General features: G+C 38.1%; 2 protein-coding genes across 7 annotated transcripts; both read right to left on the reverse strand.

Annotated features, from left to right (window-relative positions):
- Positions 1-11,680: 11,680 nt before the first annotated feature.
- LOC141839712 (uncharacterized) lies at positions 11,681-20,757 on the reverse strand. 5 transcript variants are annotated; one of them, XM_074727528.1, is made up of 16 exons: positions 20,390-20,757; positions 20,270-20,320; positions 19,911-20,144; positions 19,066-19,164; positions 18,928-18,983; positions 18,211-18,319; positions 16,143-16,322; positions 15,683-15,940; positions 13,997-14,227; positions 13,714-13,914; positions 13,518-13,637; positions 13,105-13,383; positions 12,942-13,040; positions 12,342-12,868; positions 12,214-12,246; positions 11,681-12,019 (listed from the first exon to the last, which is right to left on the reverse strand). In XM_074727528.1, coding segments are annotated over exons 1-16 (2,589 nt in total). In that variant the 5' UTR covers positions 20,501-20,757; the 3' UTR covers positions 11,681-12,018. The 5 variants fall into 5 exon arrangements, with proteins under 5 accessions (XP_074583629.1, XP_074583628.1, XP_074583630.1 ...); XM_074727527.1 differs by having other exon boundaries at positions 13,997-14,224; positions 18,211-18,322; XM_074727529.1 differs by having other exon boundaries at positions 12,171-12,246; positions 13,997-14,224; positions 18,211-18,322.
- A 631-nt stretch (positions 20,758-21,388) lies between these two features.
- On the reverse strand, positions 21,389-26,960 carry LOC141839014 (heterogeneous nuclear ribonucleoprotein Q). Of its 2 annotated transcripts, XM_074726658.1 has the most exons (10): positions 26,899-26,960; positions 26,703-26,768; positions 26,108-26,589; positions 25,911-26,027; positions 25,687-25,827; positions 25,423-25,599; positions 22,320-22,527; positions 21,989-22,146; positions 21,808-21,893; positions 21,389-21,710 (listed from the first exon to the last, which is right to left on the reverse strand). In XM_074726658.1, the coding sequence occupies exons 3-10, from the start codon at positions 26,576-26,578 to the stop codon at positions 21,581-21,583; spliced, it is 1,488 nt and encodes a 495-aa protein (XP_074582759.1). In that variant the 5' UTR covers positions 26,579-26,589; positions 26,703-26,768; positions 26,899-26,960; the 3' UTR covers positions 21,389-21,580. The 2 variants fall into 2 exon arrangements, with proteins under 2 accessions (XP_074582759.1, XP_074582760.1); XM_074726659.1 differs by lacking the exon at positions 26,703-26,768 and having other exon boundaries at positions 26,899-26,950.
- Between the last annotated feature and the right edge of the window lie 324 nt (positions 26,961-27,284).

Here is a 27,284-nt window from a genome sequence, read left to right on the forward strand (position 1 = left end):
AAGATTGAATGTATATATTGAACTTGTTAATGTTTATGAATAAATATTATAAATTATTCATGAATAATATTCTTGAACAATATCTATAAATAAAATTTTTATTCATCAATAAAATTATTATCAAACTTATAAATAAATAAATAAAAATCTTTGAATAGATAAATTTATAATATTAAATTATTAATCAATCAAATAAGTTTAAACATATAAAAAACTTCAACAATCAAATAAACTCAAGTCAAGCTTGAATAAAGTTAGCCAAGCCAAGGATTGAATAACTGTTTCAACAGTTTAATTAATTTTAAACTTCACTTAGCTCAATTATTTTACTAAATAATCTTAAATCATATAAAATTTAATTTGGCTTGGCTCGTTTATAATTTCAAAGATGAGCTCTTATGCCTTATAATTCTGTCCAATTGAGGTGCCACATCTTAGGGGTCGATTAAGAGATTAAAGTGTGGGAACCGTGTGGAACTGTTGGGATGACGGATTTCAGAAGAAAAAGATCAAGAAAGTAAAGTGAAATAGTTTTTAAAATTCTCAAGAAAATGCATTTCTATTAAATTTTTGCCGGCCTTGAGATGAAAATATTGGACTTCAGAGGAGCAAACTGGAATTTCTTCTATGGAGATGTATCGAATATATATATATATTATATATCGGTCACGTGCAGAGTGTCGTAACGGGGCGAGAAGGGTGGGAATAAAACGGGAAAACCGGGTTAAACCACCGACAGAACGAAGGAGTTGAGGTGTCGGAGTCACGTTGGTGATCTGGAGCCGTCCATCAAAAAGAGTGGGTGCGTTTATCGGAAAGGGACGGTACACCCTACGGCGGTATAAAAACGACGGTGGGGCCGCCTCCACCGTCCGAGTTGGAGACGGCGTACCCAACCCCGCACCCAGTCTTTCCATGCGGGAGTTGGCACTGATGGATGGATATTCGCACCAACTCAATAAATCCAAATTATTATTCGAAAAAGAAATATACTAAATTTGGTAAATTAATTAATGTAATAATACAAAATCTTAATGTTAATGATGTCATTAGATCGAACTGTCTATATAGTTATAGTTTAGGGTTTAAGCAATCTTGTCATGGTATGGTTTAGTATCAGTAATTATGTCTAGATGAAGTCAATAAAATTAAATTAAACCGAATCGAATCGATATATAAGTATATGAATACAAGATACATAAAGTCTACGTCATTAATTTATAAAATGATGCAAAAAAATTCATAGTTTACAAGCACAGAGCCGTCCTAGACTATAACCCATCCTAAAGTATCGAATTCTTTTAATAAAAACTAAATAAACAAATTGAATTATCAAACATGAAATGAAATGAAGGTAGAGATTTAAAATGGAATTGAGATCGAATAAAATTTATCGAGTAGGTATGAAAATAAGAAATATATTAATCCAAAATAGAGTTGATTGGGTTTTATGATTTGACCAATTTATAACTAAATTAAATTTAATTGGATTAAAAGAATTGATCTAAAATAAGTCAGAGAATTTTTAAAAAAGTTATTCCGTCCCTTCTTTTCTTCACCTACCCAGTTCTTTGCTTCCACCTCGTCACATGCAAGTCTCAACGTGTCGACTTCGTTATATTATGTCACAAGCATTGATGTTGTGAACAAATATAACATTGGAAGTTTTAAGGCACATGCAGCACTTTTGTGAATGAGAATATAGTCCTACATTGGAAGTTTTAAGACATAATTGTTGGTTTATATTATGTCACAAGCATTGATGTTGTGAATAAATGCATGGGGAGAGACTCTCTCTCACGCGTGGGTGCGCAAGGGGGGTGCAAATCCAGGGCCCGGATTGCACTACTCGCAAGGCAACTTGTGTGCGAGTACGACCTGCACACATCGAATGTCGAACCGATTAGGACAAAATTTATCCAAGCGAATGAACCAACATTTTGTCACTTGAAAATATTTTTATGCAATTTAATGTTGCATGAATATTGATGCAATTTGATGCATAAACGTATGAGCATTAATGGCATGAATGTAACGTCTAGCTTGAATGTAACGTCTAGATAAGAGAACCTATATAAGATTCCTAGTCTTAAGCAAATAAACTCAATTCAAAGGAAATCCACCTATAGTCCCCTCTTTCTTTCCTCTCTGTCGTGATAATATTCGGGTACTATCTCAGTTCGCCGCGATCTGCCTGTGCTTGGTGGTTTGTGCGGTTCTATCGTTGTATCCTGGGAAACAGACGTCCGTCGTGACCTCTAAGCACCGCCGGAGGGGACGAATCTGTTTTAAGGAAACTGCGTTGAACGTAGGCCTCGACATCATCCACTCGGTGACTCTACCGTCTCGGCACTCGGCCAACTCGACACTCGGCGTCTCGGCTGACTCTGCACTCGGCGACTTAATCATTCGGTTGAATTAGCATTGGTGATCAGAAAAAATACCAGTCCCTGCTGGCAACTTGAAATTATCAGTTCAAGCCATCTCTACAGATAAGTTGAATTGTATTGTAATTCAGCAAAATATTAATCTCTCCGGCAAAGGTTGTCCAACAATCTTAAAACAGACTCGTGTTCTGTTGACATGGCCACAGAAAAAGTTGAGGTGCAACAGACTCAACCTGTGACGACCCATCCGCCCCGATTGATAATGTTCCAATCGCTCATGGGGTAAGACCAGAGAAGTTCACTGGGTTGAACTTCAAGCGTTGGCAGCAGAAGATGCTTTTTTATCTGACCATGCTGAATCTGGCTCGGTTCTTGACTGAGGCATCTCCCGAGCATGTTGAGGATGCAACTGTAGTAGAAGCTTGGAATCATTCTGAGTTTCTCTGCAGAAACTACATCCTCAATGGCCTTGCCGACTCGCTATACGCTGTGTATAGCATGAAGAGAACAAGACGACATCGATCATAGAGAAACTCCCTCCCGGTTGGAAGGACTTCAAGAATTACCTGAAGTATAAGCGAAAGGAGATAAATGTAGAGGATCTTATTGTCCGACTCCGAATCGAGGAAGATAATAAGGGTTCCGAGAAAAAGATGTTCTCTCAGGATACTGTAAAAGCCAGCGTGGTCGAGCACGGTCAAAGCTCGAAATGGAAGAATTCTAAGTCTTCCAAAATTGGACCAAGAGGAGGCGTATCCAAGAAGTTCTCTGGGAAATGCTTCAACTGTGACGAATCAGTCATAAATTTTCGGAGTGCAGAAAGCCGAAGAAGAAGCAGGAGTCCAACCTGAACGAGGGACTAGATGTAGACGACCTCTGTGTTAGTACCGATGGAATCAAAATATCTCCACAATGGTATGATATTGTCCACTTTGGGCCTAAGCCCTCATGGCTTTGTTCTTGGGTTCTCCCCAAAATGCCTCATACCAATGGAGATACTTTCCATCCTTTTAACCCTATGATCTTTTCCATGTACTTTAGATGTGGGACTATGTTTGCACCCTTGCAACCCAACAATCCCCCTCAAACAAAGGACCACAGGCCCCCCTCAACGTCGTTTTTGATGTCTGAATTCTCGACCCACCAGGACTTTTTGTCCCTCGGTCCACCCGACCTACTAGGACTTCCCACTAGTCGCAGCTAGGACTTTTTGTCCCTCGGTCCACCCGACCTACTAGGACTTCCCACCTATTCGCAACTAGGACTTTTTGCCTCTCGGTCCACCCGACCTACTAGGACTTCTCACCTGGTGTCAGGTCCTCTTGATTCAGACACGGGAGCACTCACTTCCTTTATTTAAGGTTCAAACCACATGGTTAGATTTGGATCATGGCTCATCCGGCGGTTAGTCCGGTAAAGAGCGATCTCACTCTGATACCACTTGTTAGTATCGATGGAATCAAAATATCTCCATAATGGTATGATATTGTCCACTTTGGGCCTAAGCCCTCATGACTTTGTTCTTGGGCTCTCCCCAAAAGGTCTCATACCAATGGAGATACTTTCCATCCTTTTAACTCCATGATCTTTTCCATGTACTTTATATGTGGGACTATGTTTGCACCCTTGCAACCCAACACTCTGTGCTGTGATCACCGAGCTGAACTTGGTATGTTCAACCCCTCGACAATGGTGGATGGATACTGGTGCTACCAGACATGTCTGCTGCAACAAGGAGCTACTCCACAACTTTGAAGAAGTCAAAGGGGAGAAGCTGTACATGGGAAACTCAGCAACCTCGGATGTAATGGGCCAAGGAAAAGTGGTGCTGAAGATGACCTCGGGCAAGGAGCTCACTCTGAATAATGTGCTGTATGTTCCAGAGGTTCGGAAGAATCTGATCTCTGGATCACTTTTAAGCAAACATGGTTTTCGCATTGTATGTGAGTCAGATAGAATTGTTCTATCCAAGAATGGAGTGTTTGTAGGAAAGAGCTATGTAACTGATGGGCTGTTTAAGCTCAGTGTAATGTCTATTCGGCCAAAAATTAATAAGAATGAAAGCTCTTCCACCTATATGCTTGAGTCTTCATGTTTGTGACATGGTAGACTAGGACATGTTAACTACGATGTACTGCGCAGATTAATTAACATGCAAAGCATACCTACATTCCACCTTGACCCGAAACACAAATGTGAGATTTGCGTTGAAGCAAAAATGATAAGGTCATCCTTTCAACATGTTGAAAGAAGTAGTGAACCACTCGGCCTAATCCACACCGATGTATGTGACCTTAAAGGTACACTAACACGTGGTGGGAATAAATACTTCATCACTTTTATATACGATAACACAAAGTATTGCTATATGTATCTTCTCAAAAGTAAAGATGAAGCTATAAAGAAATTTGTTCTCTATAAAAATGAGGTTGAAAACCAACTTAATAAGAAGATTAAGGTGGTTCAAAGTGATCGAGGTGGTGAATATGTATCACTATTCGCTGAGTTGTGTGCTGAATATGGAATCAGACACGAAACTACAGCTCCTTATACTCCTCAGCAAAACGGTGTTGCTGAAGAAAAAATCGTACTCTAAAAGAGATGACGAATGCTCTTCTATTGAGCTCTGGAGTACCAGAGTACATGTGGGGGGAAGCTATGTTAACAGCTAACTATCTTTTAAATAAGGTTCCCCGAAAGAAAATTGAGAAAAGCCCTTATGAGTTATGGAAAGAAAGACAATCATCCTATAAATACTTACGAGTGTGGGGGTGTCTTGCCAAAGTAATGGTGCCTGATCCGAAGAGGATCAAGATAGGACAAAAAACTGTGGATTGCATATTTATAGGATATGCACATAACAATTGTGCCTACCGATTCCTTGTGTATAAATCTCAAGTACCGGAGATACACAAGAACTCAATTATTGAATCAAGAAATGCTTCATTCTTCGAGCATGTGTTTCCTTATAAGACCCGAGAGGAAGGAAGTTCCTCAAAATAAATATATAAATCACAAGAGGAAGAAGAAGTAGATGAACCAATTGAGATTGAGCTTAGACGGAGTAAACGAGCTCGGGTAGAAAAATCCTTTGGAACGGATTTTATCACTTTCATATTGGAAAGTGATCCCTAAACTTACTCAGAAGCGGTGAACTCTTCTGAGAGTCCTCAATGGAAAGAGGCAATTGCATCTGAGATTGATTCTATCTTGCAAAATCATACTTGGGAACTTGTGGATCTTCCCTCGGGGAGTAAACCACTAGGTTGCAAGTGGATTTTCAAGAAGAAAATAAAATCAGACGGCACAATTGATAAGTACAAGGCTCGATTGGTAATTAAAGGTTACCGACAACGTGAAGACCTTCACTACTTTGATACATATTCTCCGGTGTCGAGAATAACTTCCATCAGAGTATTGTTGGCTATTGCCGCTCTATGGAATCTGGAAATACATCAAATGGATGTAAAGACAGCCTTTTTAAATGGTGATTTAGAAGAGGAAATCTACATGGAACAATCGGAAGGATTTTCTGTGCCAGGACAGAAAAATAAGGTTTGTAGATTGGTAAAGTCGTTATATGGCTTGAAACAGGCACCAAAACAGTGGCATGAAAAGTTTGATAGTGTCATAAAGGAAAGTGGATTCACAATCAATGAATGTGATAAATGTGTTTACATGAAAGACACAGGAAATGAATATATCATTTTATGTCTTTATGTAGATGATATACTTATTATTGGGAGTAATGATAAGATAATCAAATCCACTAAAGATATGTTGAATTCAAGATTTGACATGAAAGACATGAGTCTAGCTGATGTGATTCTAGGAATTAAAATTCTTAGAACAGCTGAAGGACTTGTTCTTAGTCAGTCCCACTATGTGGATAAAATACTTGAAAAATTCAACAAGAATGATACTACGTTGGCACGGACTCCGATAGATATGAGTCAACATCTATCAAAAAATCGAGGAAAGAGTAGCTCTCAGATAAAGTACTCTAGAGTGATTGGAAGTCTGATGTACCTAATGAGTTGTACACGACCAGACTTAGTATACGCAGTAAGTAAACTGAGTAGATACACGAGTAATCCCGGTGTTGAGCACTGGAAAGGGATAACAAGAGTACTGAGGTACTTGAGATATACTCGTGATTATGGACTGCAATATACTAGATATCCGGCCGTAATCGAAGGATATAGCGATGCAAATTGGATATCGGACATGAAAGACTCTAAGTCTACAAGTGGATATATATTCACTTTGGGAAGTGCAGCCATATCTTGGAAATCTTCGAAACAAACCATAATAACCAGATCCACGATGGAATCTGAGTTTGTAGCTCTTGACAAATATGGTGAAGAGGCTGAATGGTTACGACAATTTCTAGAAGATGTTCCTAGATGGCTGAACCTGTGCCGGCAATCTGCATACATTGCGATAGCCAATCAGCAATTGGTCGAGCACAGAGTCATCTGTATAATGGTAAGTCTAGACATATACATCGTAGACATAATACTATTAGACAACTACTCTCAACGGGAGTTATCACTGTTGACTATGTAAAGTTAAATGATAACCTAGCGGATCCACTAACCAAAGGGTTAAACAGAGAGTTAGTTGCTAGCTCATCGCGAGGGATGAGTTTGATGCTGGTAAGAAATGTTGGTGCAAAGGAAACCCAACCTATGCAGACTGGAGATCCCAAGAACTAGGTTCAAAGGGACAATCTAACTGTACCGACTAAGAAACATCACTATGGGGGAAACGATCCAATGATAGTGATTAGATGGAGGATAAACATACAACTTTTAATGACCCAGTAGAGTAGTGTGGAATACTCTTGAGTGATCACCTATGTGAGAAAGAAGTGGGGCCGCTTCGAAGAGAATTGAAGGCACAATTCTTAGATCTTCTCACAGAACCAGGCGTGTTCATAGCCAAGAACGAACACACTCATGAGAATTGAGGTGTATCAGGGAGAGTCCTGTGTGAGATGTGTCAATATTTACACAAATGGCAGAACAGTTCAAGGACATCATGTCTACTGTTAGCTAGTAAATAAATAAATCTTCACAAGGGAAGGTTCAAAGGGTAAAACCTACCTATCCTATACTGGACTCAACTGTTGAAGGCTATCACATACTATATTTCCATTCATGTGGGGGATTGTTGGAAATTTGAATGGAAATAAAAGGTGGTGGAAGGAGGAGGCTCTTTTATGAATGAGAATATAGTCCCACATTGGAAGTTTTAAGGCATAATTGTTGGTTTATATTATGTCACAAGCATTGATGTTGTGAACAAATGCATGGGAAGAGGCTCTCTCTCACGCGTGGGTGCACAAGGGGGGTGCAAATCCAGGGCCCAAATTGCACTACCCGCAAGGTAACTTGTGTGCGAGTGCGACCTGCACACATCGAATGTCGAACCGATTAGGACAAAATTTGTCCAAGCGAATGAACCAATATTTTGTCACTTGAAAATATTTTTATGCAATTTAATGTTGCATGAACGTTGATGTAATTTGATGCATAAACGTATAGAATGCATAAACATATGAGCATTAATGGCATGAATGTAACGTCTAGCATGAATGTAACGTCTAGATAAGAGAACCTATATAAGACTCCTAGTCTTAAGCAAAGAAACTCAATTCAAAGGAAATCCACATATAGTCCCCTCTTTCTTTCCTCTCTGTCGTGATAGCATTCGGGTACTATCTCAGTTCGCCACGACCTGTCTGTGCTTGGTGGTTAGCGCGGTTCTGTCGTTGTATCCTGGGAAACAGATGTCCGTCGTGACCTCTAAGCACCGCCGGAGGGGATGAATCTGTTTTAAGGAAACTGCGTTGAACGCAGGCCTCGACATCATCCACTCGATGACTCTGCCGTCTCGGCACTCGGCCAACTCGACACTCGGCGTCTCGGCCGACTCTGCACTCGCCGACTTGATCATTCGGTTGAATTAACATTAGTGATCAGAAAAAACACCAGTCCCTACTGGCAGCTTGAAATTATCAATTCAAACCATCTCTACAGATAAGTTGAATTGTATTGTAATTCAGCAAAATATTAATCTCTCCGACAAAGATTGCCCAACAGTTGGAAACTAAATGTTCTTTAGTGTAACCAGAGACTACGATCTATAATCATGATAATATAAGAAAAATAATGATTCCCTAAATCATTCAAAATAGAACATGGCAATCATGATGATACGATAGACATCTTGTTTCTTATCAAAATTTAAAAGTATTCATTCATATTATATTGATCATGTGTTTTCAAAGTATTTAAAAAAAAATCATACGTTAGACCGAGTTGTATGGGAAGCTCGAGAAATTAGCTCTAAGCAAACCTTTAGTGTGACCAGAGACTACAACATATAATCATAATTGTAGTATAAAGAAAGATGTAATAATAGGTATCTTGTTTCTTATCAAACTTCTAAAGTATTATTCATATTCATCATGTGTTCTAAAGTAATCATTCATATGATAGACTCCAATCGCACAAAGAACTCAGGAAACTGAGCTAGAAGAGGAGCTTTGGAGACCGAGTTATATGGGGAGCTCTAGCTAAAAATCGAGGATAAATGGGGAACTGTAAAATTCTGTTAGTATTGCATGCAGAAGTTGGAATATGAAAATCCTAAAATAGACAACGCATAATCTTGGATAAATCTTTGTCAAGGAGAAGAAAAAGAAGAAGATTAGGGTTACTTGTCTCTATGCTCTTGAGTCTTGTCCTCGAAGAAATTTACGACGAGGTTTGGCGCCAACGTCGTGGAGTATGAGCTGTTGGACGCTAGGTAATGACAGCGAGTGTTATGTGAGGAGTGACTGCACAAAGACGAAAATACCTAAATAGATGATTTAATTTAAAAATTAATATTTTAAAATAAAGATAAAATTATAATAAAATATTTTTGAATTCTTCATCTCTTTCCTTACACTCCAAATCAAAGTGTAAGAAATTATAATGATTCATGAATATGCAAGGGTAAAATTTACTCTTTTTTTTCTCATTCTCCTCTTTAACTTACTCTATCTCAAACAAAGGTTAAAATTTTCTTTCTTCTTATTTATCCTTCTCTTTTCCTTCCCTTACCTTCTTCCAAAGAGCGTTAGTAGAGTAATCATATAATAGTATAAAAAGAAATAATGATTCTACAGATGATTTAAAACACGAATCATAAAAGACGACGATCATGATGAAATGATAGACATATTGTTCCTCACCGAATTTCCATAGCATTCATTATATTCGTAGTAATCGAGTGTTCTAAAGGCACTTTATGGACAATTAGTTGAAGGAAGTGGCTCATTATTAGAATTGATCGATCATCCATTCATTAATTGTCTTTCTTTATAGTTTAACCTAATACTTCACTTTTGGTCACCATCCATAACAACCAAATAATTTATTATGTTAAAAGGAATACAATTAATGCAACTTTATTATTTCGCTAAACCAACAAACTAATATACATGGAGAGGTCGATTAGGAGTTTAACCCTAACAAAAAACTCTAATAATTTATTTATTAAAAATTATAGGAAATTTGAAAAAATATATATTAAGTTGAGTTATATCGTAGTTGTTATAATAATATTGAAATAAAGATATTTTTTTAAGATGAAAAATATGTTAAGTATTATTTTAACTTCTTTTTAAAAATAGAAGCACCTTTTAAATATCTCTTAATTCCCTAATAGAGAAAAAAATAAAAAAAATAAAACACTTTTAATATTTTCATATATGAAAATTTCATAATTTTACTATTTTTATGTCTAATCATATTGAAATTCATCTTTAAAAAAATAGTAATATAGTAATATAAATATATATTTGGCGAGTGACAAAAGTTATGAATTGGATTAAATTAAGGTCACATGAATTAGTTTGGAGTACTCATGTTGTTTTGATGAAAAACAGAAAAGAAATGCAAATTCATGCTTTCAAAATAAAATAAGCAAATTCATGCTTTCAATACTAAAATAAGAAATCTTTGAGCTCTCCCATCTAGGTCCCCTTTTAGCACTCAAAGATTCTCGAGTTCTCATCTTCCAACTCCCTGGGCTCTCTATGTTAAGCTTGATTCTCGGAGCTCCTCCGAGCTCCTTATTCTGGTCCATATGTAGTTGCCCTTGTAATTATATACCATAATTAGTCATGGCCCACAATCCCTGCGGAGCCCTCCATTGACGATCCTTAGCAATTCATGGCCAATAGCAACCATGACTAATATTAAAGTGGACTATAAAAATTAGAGTTACAAGACAGGCCGGTTTGTAGCACGATGAGTCAGCTTGTTAAAAATCTATTATATGACGGGACAGGTTGAAAAATCTCCAATTCAATTCAATTTAAGATGAATTACGAGTTAGGCGGATTAGACCACCATGCCACCAAAAAGTTAAATATATAAGATTAGAATTTTTTATTTATTGTTGGATCGAATCAAACAACCCCCTACAAGATTGTATATTTGGGTTGTGATAACTCCTTGTTCCTACACCACGACTTAAGAGTAACTACGTTCATCGCCTAAAGATAAAGAGACACATTGACTATACCTTTCGAAGCAAAGCTCATCTATTTAGCAAATTCACTTGACTAGAGTTGAACTAGCTAGCTCGAGTGTTAGAATGTCTACATTTTAATAAATTGGAAGAGATGCCGATCTAAGATCACTCGAGCCTAACTAACCCTGACTTTTACAAATTGGAAGAGATGCCGATCCGATATCATTCAAGCCTTTCAGTTTACATCCACGCATCCTCTCCTTGCAAGTTCGCCATGGGAACCCTACCCTGCTTCTCCTCGAGTCTTTACTCAACCAGCCAACCCTACCCAGGCTCCGACCGCTGCTCACCACACGCCCTAGTCGTCTAAACTGGTCGACGACTCCAGCATTCGCGTTCAAATCATGGTGAACGAGAGAGGGTGATTCCTCATCCCACTCCTTTGATCACCTCATGCCCTGCTTGCCATCTGAGTTCTGGGGGCATCTGCTGCCCCACATCAGTCTCAACCACAACTTCGACAGTTTGTGAGAGACGACAGCCACGGCCTGCTCGCTGTCATCTTGAGTTCTGGCGACATTCGTCACCCAACACCAGTCTGAACCACAACTTCAACCCTCCAGCTCCAGCAACACTCATCTCAACCACAAGGAATACTCAATTGTAATGATCACGTGTCTGAAAATTCATCAATAATGAAACACTTGATCATGCTAAATCCAAGCATGCAACAAATAGACAAACATTAGGATCAAAAATACTCAAATAATTTCTCAACATGTTCTAGTATAAAGTCGAGTAAATTACAGAATCGTCAATAAGGTTGAACTTGACAAAGAGGTCAAATGCCAATCTATCAAGTTTCAAGAAGCAGATCAAGTATTAGTAATAGTTGCATGATTTTTTCTTCTTTTTTTTCCTCTTGCTTTCCAGTTTGAATCATGAATCTGAGTACAGATAACTCAGCAAAAATTTTACGTGAATGGGAATAAAAAATGACACGACCTTTTTATCCAATCCATGAAAAGATCTCCACAACTTTAATCAGAGAACCATCTTCAAAGTCTTGTTGGGCAGTTTTTCCATCTCACCAGTCGTTCCTTCAATTAAACAAAAAAAAATGTTAATATCTGGGCAATGAATCAAATAGCAAACTTTTTTTTTCTTGACCATGTCAAAATTCTTATTACAATGTTCAATAGAACTAACTCTACATGAAGTTTGTGGATTTGTGTTAGTAACTACATGGACCTTTTGTGATGATACTGAGAAAAATACGACAAGTTGGACTTACTATCGCCGGGAAATCACGTTGGGCCCGGAGGACCTGATACAATATCAATAGTCAGAAGCATTAGACGCAAAGTTGTTGACAAGAAGCAATGAGCAGTTAGATTCATCTAAGCTAAATATTAATGGTACCTTCCCAGCTGCTTCCCTCCCAAGCTGTGTCTTCCATTGCCCGTCCCTTTGTTTTGCCAAGATAAATTGGTTCTCTCGAGGTTTGATGTATTTCCAACCGCAGAGTGCACGAATAAATTGCCAAGTTTGGTTCCAGAAGGCAAGGCGTTAGTTTCTTGGGCGTTCTTTAACTTATTAGATATGGTTACATTGGATAGGCCCTGAATAAGGTTAGATCTGGTGTCATTTGGTCGGGGATCCTGTCTTGTTAAAATCTGAGTGGGTGTGTCACTTGGGACTCCTGCATTGGCCATGGCAACAGCATCTGCCGATGGCACAGAGCTTGCAGCTTTTGATTCAATTGATTGTGTCATTTTTTGGCGATTGACTTGGGCAACTGGAGTGACGGCAACAGAAGACAACAGAGATGTGTAAGGAGCAGAAGATGCTGAAGCAGCAGCAGCAACTTTGGCAAAAGCTGCAGTTGCAGATATGATTTGTTGTGCTCCTTCACGGAGGTGAATAAAATCCCCTTCAATAACAAATAACTGGAATTGCAACAAAGAAACGCAATTAACATGAGCTCAGAGTACAAAATAAGCACCAAGGAGTAAAGCTTACTTCAGGGTGATGAGCAAGAAATTCATCAAGCTTTCCATAACGCTTCTTGTAATCATGCCAATGGAGAGGTGCAAGCATTTTGCCAAGTCTATTTGGTAGCTAAACAAAAAAATAAAAGGTAAGATTAATTTGAAGGGTAAAATATGGCACAAATGTAACTCACAGTTGTACTAATTCTGATTTTTCCATCTGATCCAGCAGGAATTGCACGAACAATACAAACTAACAGTGATCGTTCATCGAGAAGTTTGGGCTCCAATGGTGGGTTATTAGGCATTAAAGTATTTGAAACCGGTGGAACAAAGATAGTAGACTCTGCAGCACCATTTGAACTGACAGAGATTTGCCTAGTTGATAATGTGACACTTGAAGCAGGCCAGTCCTGTCCAGATTTTAGCCCTTCATCCAGTGATTTGTTCCCTGACGGTAAAACATCCTCAGCCTGGAAACCAAAGAAAAAATGAATACAACAAATATGGTTGTGGAATGATTTATTATACTTTTCAATGAGGACATTAGGTTTATCAAGGATCAGCAACCACAATCATGGTATAAAGTGACAGAAGGTACACAAACCTTGGTTTCTGTCTTTTCTGATGGGTAGTATTCACTGGCAGAATCCAAATGAGAAGGTGCATCTAGTGTACCTTGAGATTGTTGGGTAACTGAGGACTGTTTAATATTAGATTGGAGCGCCTGGAACCCAGAAGCTAGCATAAGTCTAACATTCATCATAAAGAGAATTACAGGGCAGTAGTTAATATTTCTTAACCTGTACTTCTTCACTTGAACCATTGCCTGAATGGTTAGGCACTTGTTTGTCGCCGTGGCTGCTAAGATGCTCTTGGTGGACTGTCCCTAATTCACCAGGTAGATTGAAGCTATAATGGATATCAGATCCTAAAAGACCATGCTGTGTTTGAGTTAACGGATGCTTGCTCTGATTAGGTATCTGAGAGACATCCGAGAGGGCCTAAAGAAAGGGGGGAAAGTTTTAAAAAATAATTGAAAATAGTAGGCACTAGTCAATCAAAAAACCTGAAAGTCTACTGTACCAGCACTCGCTGATTTTGCCATTGTTGATGATTTGGAATTATAGGAATTGATTGATAAGGATCCATGTGAGATTGGGGAATATGCAAATTGGTGGATGTCGCTGGGTGAGGAACACTCAGTGGATTCAACATGTAAGGATGCAGCGGGGCCATCTGTCCAGGAGGAATGAAAGTATTCATTCCCATTAGGGTGGATGGTACTCGAGGAACATCAGGAACATGCTCAGGCTGCTAAAAGGAAGAAATTTAGAAACGGAAACTCTAATCGTGCATGGTATATAAACAGATATTTATATTTAATTTGCAAGGAAAAAAAATAAGCTCAGATTAGGAATTTATTAAATATGTATAATGCAGGAGAATGCAATATCTCATAACAATTAGAAAACATCATTCAATATATAACTAAAATACTCACCAACCGATACCACTTTCAATCAAAAGTAAAATATCAAGGGATAAAGTGTCATGGGCTAAAAAAGTACAATAGATAAAGTCACCACTATCCAAAATACCAAAACAATTTTTTGACATGTATGGACTACATATCTAAGTGAGCAGATTTAAGTTGGATTGTCAAGGGCCAACCGAGCAAGTGATAGTGAGTAATCAAAAAACCAAAAAAAACAAAAATTATTAAGGTTGTTAAAGTTCTACTCTCAAAACCCAGTTAACCAAATAGAATCTCCATATCAGTCAATTGAAGAAACTGGACGAAGTTGTCAAACTGATTAGACCTCATTAAAATCAGCCTAACTTTGGAGAAAGATGAGCAATTGTTCACCAAAAGGGACAACTTCGATTTAAAAATGATGTACCAAATCTCAAACAGTAACAAAGAAATTATCTATAACAGAACACATGCACATAATTACTGGGCGTACAGACATCAAAGGATCAGCTTGTGTATTTTATTACATGACAAATTAACATACAAGATGTATGCAAACAAATCAAACTCATTCAACTCTCTAACTCAACCACGACTTTGAACCTTAATATGAAGTTGATCACTATTTATTACCAGTATAATCATTTCCAAAAACAACCTGCTCAATCATAAACAGTGGCTCAATTGCAGCTGCAGCATTAATAAAATTATGCTGTATAGATAATTAGTATTTAGTTTAACAAAAGATGTTAATTTCTATCACACATTTCTAAGGCTTGAGTTCACTATTTATTCCATCCAAATTATCGCCAATAAAATTGATGGTAGTAAACCCGAATTCAGATAGTAACAATCTCGATATATTACAATCACATGATCAATAAAGTCCTTCCTGTCCTTTAGTCACATGTCATAATCTGATAAATATTTCACTTAAGCTAAAAGATAAAAAATCATCAAAACAATAATTTCCCTTCCCTTTCAACTATTCACACTTTAATGTATTAATGAAATCTTCATCAGTATCTTGTTGTAAATTATATTCAAGATATCAAAAATTCTTACAAAAAATTCAAATTCATCCAACTTAATTATTCTCTCAGACTCTTTTGACAATCATATGGATTGAGTTAATATAATTGAGAGTAAATTCCAACAGCAATGAAAAAGTACTTTTGTCTTCCAGCACATAACAGATACACAGAAGTTACCAACCTTCCATATCAGAAGAGATTGTTGACTGTTTGATTCTAGCATGAAAAGCAAACAATTAGAAAACTAACACCTTTTCTTACCTTAGAAGAGGGATTGGAAGTTGAAACATAGGCTGAAGTCCCATCTACACTTCCATTAGATGAGAAACCCAGCTGAGCATTTGATTTTCCACTATCTTTCACATTAATCTGGCTTGCATTAGAATTAGATGAATCCATCGAGTCCTCCCCGGCAACTTGTGACCCATCCTTATGTTTCCCATTATTTCCCCTTGCCTCAGCCAACTCCAGCTGAAGTTGTTGTATAGCTTGCATATGATGGTGCTCCATTTCAAGAAACTAGAAAAGTACATATTAATTAAACAGCAATATAATAGCAGACAACAATACAAAAAAAATTTGTGACTTCCAATTAATAGGGATCGGGTACAACCATCTTGCAAGTAGAATATAATAGCCTATCATAAATTTATCACAAACAAAAAGGGTTATGTTTTCAATTTCTTTTGTCGTTGAAATTACAAAGCATTAGCAATCTAACCTGCCGTTGAATATTGATCCAATATTGGTTAAAGTGCTCAATACGTTCACGTAGCTCAACTTGCAAGGACTGGTTGGTGGATGACTGCAGAGCATCCATTTCTTGAACACGTGCAATCCATGTGTGTGCCTCTCTCAACTGTTCGTCCTTGAAATGAATACTTTCTTGTGCAACTCGATGCTGAAAGAATATGATATTCAGTTTGTTTAGAATAATGAAACAAAAGGATATGCTACAATTGGAGACTGCAGATAACTAGACAAAACTTCAAACCAATGTTAGATTACAAAGGTGAATAAACCATTAAAACAAGAATCAATTTCAGCATAAATCCAGTCCAAACCAGACAAAGTTTTGTCCAAATATTCAAGCCAATATTGTGTTTTTTTTCCTAGACAATATTTTCTGATCTGAAATTGGAATCCTCCAGCAATTTCAGAGGAGCTTTTAGATAGCCTTATGAAATATGCGTCGGTTCTAACCTTTCTCATGTCATGGGATAATCCAATTTCACAAACCAGATACATCTTACAATGACAGTGAATATCTAGCATCTTTACAATAAAGCTGGATACATCTTCTGTGGAATTCCATTGAAGCCCATCTTCAGAAGCTTAAGAAATTACAGTGAGATCAGCTAACAGGCAATGCTTTTCTAACTAAGGCTTAAATCCATAGTTTATTATATGTTGATACAATAACACAAGTCATGCCATTTTCCTTAGAGAACTTTGGATTCCCTAAAATATCGCTAGGCATTGCATCTCAAGATGAGCATATTATACATCCACTGATGCTGGAACTCTAGGCAACAGGCAAAACCAACAAAAGTACATCTGAGAAATGATTGTGTTTTACCAAGAATATGTCAACCTGGAGCTCCCAGAAATTGTAGCATATATACAAACTTTGTACTTCAATCTATATGATCCATTTTAAACTACCATACTAACAGATCTGAGAAAGAAGCTTCAAGTTTCCGATGGTATTGAAACATGTAAATAAGCATTTCTCACATGTAGCCCTTCACTCCTAGTCCAGTGAGTTGCAATTGATAGAAACAAAAGACAATGAGTGGCGTAGAAACATTGTAATCTGATCATGACTAAAAAATAACCAAATATATGTTCAGGCCACTGGCTTACTGGTTAAACAGTGGGTAGTTAAACCACAAAACTGCTTTTTAAAAAATAAAATAATAGATGATATACAACAGAAATTTAAATAATAATAATAGTAGAGTCATAAGAACTGAAACTTCTGAAAATACATTAAGAAAGTCGATCAGATCAAACCTAGCTTCTGTGCATCAAATTTGAGGGTTAAACACAACTAGCTGGGTATCCAGTTTGAGGATTACAGTTAATAACCAAACAGTTTAACCTGGTTTCTAAGTATGCTATGAACAAATGAAGCTCAAGATTTAATTGTTTTCAACATGATCAATGACCAAATAATTAATCAAATCCATAAAAACTTAGTGCTCCACACAATCCACATATATAAATGTCACCCTTGAAATCCATGTGTGAACTTTGAATATAAAAGTAGGTTCACCTGCTTGAAAAATAAGAAAGAAAAGAAATGCGCGAATCATCCCATCCAATAACCAAAGAACTACAATGTAGGTGGTACTAGATCATTATCAATTGGCATGTACATGAGATAAAGTAGTTGATGTGGTTCAAAATATAAAGCTAAACTGCAGGGTGCATTTCAAAAATTTTTTAGGGTAAGTTAGACTTTTCTTAGGAGAATTGGTATTTTTTGGTTTTTGGTTTCCAAAAGAGATTGGGCCCCCTCGTGTAATTTGTTCTTGATTCATGAAATATTTTCATCTTTCTCTATGTGAGCTTTTCCTTGTGTTGCCTCAAGTGGTACCAGAACATCCTGCTGCTACAAGAGTAATATTTCTAAGTAGTAATCCACAAGACAAAATGTTAACTAATGCTTAAAATGAAACTTAAGGTTCCAAGAGGTAAGAGTTCATCAGTTTAGGTTTCAACTACAAGGAAAAGAAGCTCATTCAGAAATGAAAGTATATAAATAAAGAAAGCCTCAGGGCAACCTGCTCTTGCAATGCAAGAATTTGACCCTCTTTCTCTTGAATGAGTTCCTGGAAATCATGAATTTGACTCAGGTGCTGTGCTCTTTCAGCTTCAGAGTTATCACGCTCCCTTCTGCATAAAGTGGCTATTAGGCTTACGAAGCTTCACTCTAGTAGAATTATTTTAAATATTCATAAGATCATTCAGTAAAATAAATAAAAATAGAATTCCATATAAGACAAAAAAAAAACAGATAATGAAAGAGAACAGGAAGGGCCCTTGGCAGAATTATTTTATTATAAAGCAACATAACGTTCAACATAACCCCAACCCACTGTTTACTATATTCAAGAAACAAACGCACAGTGAAAGCACCCAATACTGCTACCAAACAAAGTAACAGATTGCTGTATAAATGGTCATCAATCATTCCAACAAGGGAACCAAAAGTGTATAAATGTTCTCGATACACTTGTGCTAACAATATTAGCAATCATAATACAGAAAAAAAAAAGACGCTGATGGGAATAGCGCTGGAGTAAGTTGTGGGATACAAAAATGTAATACGACAACTAAATTTCAGGACACGGTACATACTCTTATAATTGACAAAATAGAATTTCGGAAATTAAGATGAAAGGAATGAGACCTGATTACTAATTCAAGATAACAGTTTCAAGGGAAAACTAATAACAAAATCTAGAGCATTTAACAAATTTTAGAGGAAACTCATATACCTAAAGTTGGCTAACTCTTTATTTTGCTCCCTAAGAAGATCTTCTTTAGCCCATGCCTAGCAAAAAAAGTAAACCCTCAAATAAAACTCAAGCTTCCAATCAAAACAGAAAAAGAAAATAGAGGCAAGCAACACAAACTGCTTCACTGTCAATTTTCATAGTATGTAGCTCCCTATCTTTCTCTTCGACTTTCCTCTCAAGCTCAAGCAAACGTTGTTCCCTTTCACGAAGTTGCTCCTGTTCAAATAGTAGGATGAATTAGGAGAAAAAGTTACATGAATCAAATATTTGATCCAAGTGAAGTAACAACAAATAAACTCATAAGACTAGAAGAATGGAGAATGTACACACTTAAGAACATAGGATACACTATTTAACTTGCTTAGATACATGAAGAACCAAAGAAGTCAAAGCCTTGAGCAAATAGAGGTACACAAAAAAAAAAAAACCTATTCAAAGCATCAAAGCAGATAAGATGAGTGCAAACACTAACCTTATAAGTCAGAATAGAAAAAATTTAGTTGTGGAGCAAACAACAAGAAAGATCGAATCACATATTAATGTAACATACAAATGATTTTGGCACTAACATATAACTTTAGCTATCAAAAATTCAGGTAAACCAACAATTTTGAATGGAAACAAAAGGGCAAAAGATCATTTTCACTAGGGATTTTAATGTTTTTAAAACCCGTCATTAAAAAATTATTGTAAGAAGAAACTAAAGTGCACATGGTAATAATGACGTAGTAGCCATGCTTTGATGGAAACTTGAAACTGGGTGTTAAAGGCAAATACAAATAATATGCACTGTATCAAATTGCTAGTATATTTGTATTTAAATATGTAGCCAAGAGCACATGTGAATAATAATAGCTGAAATCCAAAGCCACAACAATAATTAAAGAGAAACACCAGCAATTTCAATAGATCAAGCAAATCTCCCTCTTATAGAGGAAGAGTAAAGTGCATGTGTTAGATACCTTGAGATTGCTGTTGATGTCAATCTGCTCCTTGAGCTTCACTTCATAAGTATTTTGCAATTCTAGCACCTCAGACCTGGCAATCGTCCTAGCAAGTTCAATCTCCATTTGCTGAAGTTGTTCTCTCAGCCTTGAGATCTCTTGCAGCTTCCTTTGCAACATATCATCAGTTATTTGACTGCCAACATCAATCGTAATTGAACAGAATTCCACGTCCTGGCGTCCCGAACCAACCTGCACCTCGTCACCAAAACGTCATCCGTAAACGTCAGGTCTTCACCAAAATCGTTTCCTAACTGAAAGAGTGGGGAACAAAACGAGATTCACTTATCAGAGAGAACACATCAGAACATACACACCTCATGTATTGTCCTCTCAGCTGATTGGTTCGCATTAAGATGCTCTCTCTCCTGCGGAGCAGTAAACGAACACATTTCAGACAAGAACAAGAAGGGAGAAAAAAACTTCAAAAGCTTCACCTCGCCTCCATTGCTTCGATAAGAGTGGTCCGGCATGGCGCGCCACTCCTTTCTCGCCGCCTGGGAGGCAGACACGGGAATGGTTCCATTGAGGCCCACGGGAGCCTCCATGGCGTCAGACAGGTAAAAAGGGTGAGATTCTTCTCACCCTCGACCCTCCGAAATGGAATCGCTCGGAGGCGAGAACGATTTCTAGGGTTCCGGGAGGAAACCCTAATTCCTGGATCGATTTGCGCCCGCTGGGATAACGGGCATTGCGGAGGGGGGATCGGAGGGCGATCGGTGGATGAGGCGGTGGACGGGAAGAGATCGGCGGGGAGGAGGAATTTGGGGGAGACGAAGCGAGGGAGGAAAACACAGAGAGCGTCTTGTTCCTTTTATAGGGATTTGGGGGCGACGGCGTCGGCGAAGCTGCTTATTAGTAGTGGCCCTTTCTACAGGTCGGCAAATGGAGCCGCGTGTGTCGTGACTTGTGTCGTTGCTTAGTTGGGTTGGGTTGGTTGAGTTGGACTATGAGCTTGGGCTGGGCTGGCCGGGCCGGGCCGGGCCGGCCGAACCATGAGTTTTTTTTGTACATCAGTCTGATGCTATGAGCTAGAGAAATCGACAAAAACTAGTTCGAGAATGGCCAACGACATCGGTACAGTCGAGGGCAGGAGTGTTTGACGTGCTCACTAGTTGAGTCTTTTTTTAATTTATTCGTTATAAAATAATAGACGAACAGATTAAAAAAATCCTTTCATATATTATTTTTTAATTTATTAAAAGAACAAGCACTTTTTTTCCTTTTAAATTTCTTTATACTATTAAAAGAGCTAGCACACTTTTTTCTCAAGAGTCCAATAAACATGGACTTGTATACCGTGAAGGTATTAATCAAAAGATGCATCATAAATAATACTAGTGATTTTGTCTGACATAGAGGTGAATATTGCAATTAATTAGAGGTTAATAGGGATTTGTTTTATTAATCATTGCTAATAGTCTGTAAAAAATGAATTGAGATAGAACCATAAAAGGTCCCATAAAGTACTTGATTATGATGTAGGTTTAAGTACAACCATCATTAGAGTCTTCATTTCTTCTCCATTTGATGATTCAACAATATGTCAAATTGATGGCTACCAAGATGCAAAACCCCCTAGATAAGTATTAGGACACAGTATAGCAAAGCGACCACTTGCCTGACTCTTAGTAAGGGCGGTAGCGGCGCCCGCGGTTGCCATCTATGTCCCGACTCCCCCTATCGCTTGATCCACTGCTGCGGTCGCCGCGACGAGGTGGTGGTGGCGGCGGTGGGGGTTGCGCACCAGGCTGCTGTCTGAAAGGTGCGGCAAGTGTGAAGTATGAGTGAACTAGAATCGATGAGGCCAAAGTAGATGGTTTTCATTAGGTGCTATGGGTGTGCTGCTACTCACAAGACATAACCAAGGCGACCATCAGGTAGCATCATTGGCACCATTCTCATGCCGGCAGGCATCGGTCCTCGGCCATATATCATCGGCTGTGTTTAAACAAGTCGAAAGAATTGATCAATCAAAAGAATAGAAACTAAAGGTTTTAACAGCTAACACTGTAGTCTCTGTGTCGAAAACCAACCTGACCGAGTCCTCCTGCACCATATCCTCCAGCACCATAAGACCCTGGATAGCCATAAGGAGGGTATGGCGGGAAATTTGGAAGAAGTCCGGGTTTCGAACTGTGATCATTTTTCTTGTCTGTCTGAGGCTTGGCAAGGGAGATCTCTAAAGTATGCCCTTTGGTTTGACAATAAACAGAAAGGAAAGGCTAAGAAAAAAATGAAACTGCATAGCGAGATGAGAGACGGCACAAAAAAACTACTATGTTTTTGGTTTAGTTTCAAAATTTTGATCTTGTAGACAGTTTGGATAGCATGGACATGGAAATCAAATTGTAAGAAAGTAGTTACCGTCAATCTCATATTTTTCAGTTCCTTTAACGGCTTTTAGCGCACTAGACCTCTCTGCGAAATGAATGAATCCAAAGTCCCTCTTGCTCTGACCAGCTTTAGCTGGCGGCAAAACAACTTTTGTGATCTCTCCATTACTTTCGAAAAGTTCCTTCAGCTGCTCAGAGGTGACAGTCTCTGGCAAATTTTTCACATAGATAGCCTTCACCTGCAACATTTTAAAATGTCATTGTAGTGCAAGAAAAAAAGTGCTTCTGGAAGTTTAGCAATAGTGTAGAATCGTAATTGGAAGTATAGTGACTAAATCAGAAACAACTTATCGAATATGTATAATTATACATATTTTCCAATAAAATAACTGAATGTTGGACTCAGCATGAGCACTAAAATTTTAAATCCAGTCCATCAATACAAATATTTGCAATGTGCTATAGTACAACAATAACAATCAAGACTTTATCCCACTAAATGAGATCGGCTATATGGATGTTGTTATGCCATTGAGCTCGATCCCCTAATATATCCTCATCTATATTTAAATAAATTTTATCATATATTATTATTGCTAACTAAGTTTACTTTGGTATCAAGCACCCACTCACCTAACTATGATGCATTTATTGGTCGTCTAATTACATATCCATACCATCTTAAATGTATCTCTAGAAATTTTCCCTCAATAGGTGACTCTGACTTTCTTTCTAATATTCTCATTTTTTATCATATTCATCCTCGTATGTTACTACTTACAATGTCAAAATTAAATTTGAGTAATAATTCAGGCAATTCAAAAATTAAGATTGAACATCCTGATTCTTGACATGCCATAACAGAAACGCAACAGAATACATCTTCTCTTTCTGTGACCTCAAATTCCAGCTTGATTTTTTATGTCTTTGTCGATCACTATCACTGGCAAACTTTATTGTCCTTCGAAGGTCACAACTGTCCAAATAATTTCTTCCACTTCCCTTGCTTCTGCTAAGCCTGACAAATCTTGTCGCAGCTCACATAAAACCATGAGATTTGCAGCTACCCAGCTGCATGCATGTTGTCCGGTCTGAATACACTTTTTAAAGTCCAGCTAGAAATTCTATCCTATTCTTGAATTACTTATAAAAATGGAAATTGGAAATATAAATAAATGCCAAATAAATTGTTCCACAAAAAACGTTGATTAAATGAAAATCTTGTTGCCCTATACTCCAAACCAACATTCATGTCCAAAACGTGATCCCATGTTAGGTTGATGGAATGAAATTGACAAGAAATTGAATGCATATGCCTAGGAAATGGAACAGGTTTTGTTCATTCTAATTCCTAAAGAAGTTGTACATAATTTTGTCCAAGATATAGAAGGCATGAAGTAAACATAGTAAAATATACCTATAGAAATATTCCACCTACTTGCTCAATTCACTCACATCACCCAACACCACCCTTATCCCACTTGGTTAAAGGGCCCATCTCACTCAATCTGCCTAACACACTCATCCAGCTTGATCTATTTAACCCACATAGTTTACTAATCCTACTTAGCTTGTTTGGCTCACTCAAACTACCAGCTTCACTTGGGCTACCTAATCCATCCATCGAACCCAACTCACTGTAACTAGCATATGTAGAAAACCAACTCATCTACCAGAACTATCAAGGATTGGAAACCATAGTCTAGTTACCAAGCATTTATTTTGGGTTTGTGGATGCGTAGTGACAATGGAGTTCTTTTTACCAAAAGAACAACCATTTTTTTAATTGCTTGTGATCTAATAAGTTTAATTGTGAGATTTTAGTCATCCCATCTCCCATTCTCTATAGCTATTGGGATTTGAGGGCTTATTTTAATTGACTTGGAGAACCCTTTGCTAATTCTATATCTGATGTACAATTATTTTTCATCAGTATTACACATCCACTTGAATGAGGTATTCAACGCCAAGGTCATCTAATCTCTCTCTATATTTCGGTTGAACAACGAAAACTAAACCACTTTTCTTGAGAAGGCCTACTACAGAGTGGGAAACAAAATAAAACGATATAACATTCCTAAAGTTAAAGCATAGATATCAAATCATGCCAAGTTTGTGGCATAATTTTACAAAATAAGCAACTCCAAAAAAATTGTCAGCAGGTTGGTCATTGGTTACATGCATTTAGTGGTGTGATATTTTGTCATGAATGAAATGACAGCCAGCCTTTGTATGATTAGTGCGCTCAAGGAAAGGAGGACGATGATTGGAGCCAGTTGCATCGTAATCATAGAGTATAACAGTCCAACAACAAAAGTGATAACAGTCCAACAACAAAATTGCAATATTCAGTCCAAATGTAGAATTTCAGTCACAAATAAAACCAAGTCACCAAATAAGTATGCATTGAGGCAGTTCTTGACTGATATGATACATGTCTCTTTGAATGTCATTTTTCTATTTTAATATTCTGAAAAATGTTCAACACAATCATCTAGTCACTCTTTTTTAACTCTAGGTTTACCAACAGCTCCATTTTCAAATGCTAATTATGGTAATAATTACATATATTAACTTTCCTATAAAACATAGATAACAAGTAGACAGTGGTCGCATTCGCCATCTTTCTGCAAAAATGATAGAGAATCTATGAAGTATCAGCTTGTTTGCACCTTATCAATTGAGCCTCCTCAATTAAATCATTAGTTCAGTTGTATACTTCCTTAAGTGTAAAATGACAGGCTTCCTCAAGTAAATCAGTATCCACTAACTGCCAGTACCATAACTCTAATGCAGCATGTCTAATGAAAATTGAATTATTAGTTGTAATTTCTCCTGCAGCTTACACGCAGTTAACTCCTACCGAGCAATATAACCTGATCTGGAGATTGTTTAACATAAACAACTCCAACAAAGATAGCTATAGAGAATGGTATTGGCAATCTAATCCATATTTTAGTCTTGAATGACAACCACAAATAGGAGAACCTAATGAGTTATCACATTGCTGAAGAAGTAACCAAGTGTATAGTAGTCGGAAAGTGTGGTATATGAATGAATTAAAGGTGTCTATAAATGAATAAACCACTCATAGGAAGCAAAAAGTCATGCACTCCTCTGGGAAAGCAACTTGCCTGAGAAGCAGCAGAGGAATCTGCTGAGTTTTTAGGATCAGCCCAGCTGACGGTGGGATTAGTTCCATCCAACTTAAAGTTTGGAGTCGTCATTTTCAGTCTTGCATATTCAGCACAGGCATGGTTGTAGTACTCAACAAAAAGGAAACCTCGATTACGTGTTGGATTTTGTGGATCCTGTGAAACATCAAGATGAAAAAAAAGGAATGCAAATGATCAGATTGAAATATTGCCACCAACTTAATTTCACCAGATGAAACCAACCTTAAAAATTTCAACATTTTCAACCCCTGGACCACTTTCCTCAAGGATATTCCTCAGCTCTTCTTCTGTCAAGCTCTTAGGCACATTTCCAACAAATAACCTGTGCTTAGCTTGTGATAAGGAACATCTCAGTTTTCGTCCCTGAAAGTAAAATTAGAAACACTTAGATGTACATCATAATATAGCAGGAGCATGATTCCCATGCAACAATCTGACGATGTTACCTTGAATTCTTTCTCATGAATCCCTTCAATGGCTTTCTGAGCTCCGTTGCCATTTGTAAACATTATGAAAGCAAAACCCTTACTTTCTTTTGTATCCTTGTCCTTCATTATCCTTACCTGACACCCATCACAAACATTTACAATCCAAGGCAATATAAACACATTTGCACAAACAAAAAAAAGTGTGGTTTTTTTACCTCAAAAATATCTCCAAATGGTTCGGCGAGATCTCTAAGATCCTCCTCAGAGGCATCACGTGGCAGCCCACCAATAAAAACCTCCGAGCCATGAGGGGGAAGTGCGAGCAATTCAGCACGCTTCCTACTCTCCTCGTCATCCTCAGTTTCAACAGGTTTCTCAGCCTCTTCTTCCTCTTCAACACCTCCTTGCATAGATTCTGGTGCATCATCGGCAACACTTGCCAAGGTTGAAACTTTTTCCCGCCTTCCGGTTCTACGAGCTTCTCCATCTTCATCGTTGCCACCACCCACTCCGTAGCCACGTTCCTCAACATCCTCCCCGCCGGACTCCTCCCCGACATTTGAGTACACATTTTCCTCCTCCAACGGGTCCTCCTCATCCATCATGTCCTCCTCCTCCTCGATGTCGTTATCCCCATCGAGGTCAATCTGCTCCTCGGGCTCCGACGACTGCTGCCGCTCCGACATGACTCCCCGATCTGCGCCCCACCCCCATTTTCACATTTTCCAATCAGCATCACAACCAAATCCATAAGAAACCAGTCAAAATCGCTCAAAATAAATAGCACAAACCCAAGAACAATCAAAGTACCGTCTAATTGGCGAATAATCGCAAAACCCTAGCGACGCGAAGTGGGAGAAGCGGCGAGGGCCAACCCTAAGTGGCAAAACAACAACAGGACAAAACAGAAGAGATAGCAACACATTGCACATGAATCGATCCATCCTAGAGACGGGAAGAACACGAATAGAGCGAAGAGTAGAGATGCGAGGGCGATCGAGCTTACTGCGTTTGTGTTGGTGTGGGATTGGTTTTGGTTCGGCGTTGGATCGCTCTCCTCGGCCAGGAGACACGCCAAGGTGCCGCTGCCGCCTGCCTTATAGGCTTATACTAGCGAATCGTCGCGTCGTGGACGTCCGATCAGAATCCTACGTTCGTGATTGGAAACGCACAACCAGTGGAAGGACGCTGCATGATGTCTCGCGTGCACGACCGAGGACTGCCAACCGAAAGTGGCCACGGCGTCATTATTGCGTCAGGAGGAGATGACACGTAACGGTTTATCCACGTGTTTGAATCCTATTGAGGATATATGGTGAATGGCGCGCACTGAAGCAACAACGGATTGGTGGTCCCATTTGAAGAGTGACCTGCTGGTGAAATTAATTTTGC

The sequence above is a fragment of the Curcuma longa genome, chromosome 11 (genome assembly GCF_044706935.1).
Source record: "Curcuma longa cultivar G26 ecotype Majalengka, Jawa Barat chromosome 11, ITB_CL_G26_1.1, whole genome shotgun sequence".
Lineage (NCBI taxonomy): Eukaryota > Viridiplantae > Streptophyta > Magnoliopsida > Zingiberales > Zingiberaceae > Curcuma > Curcuma longa.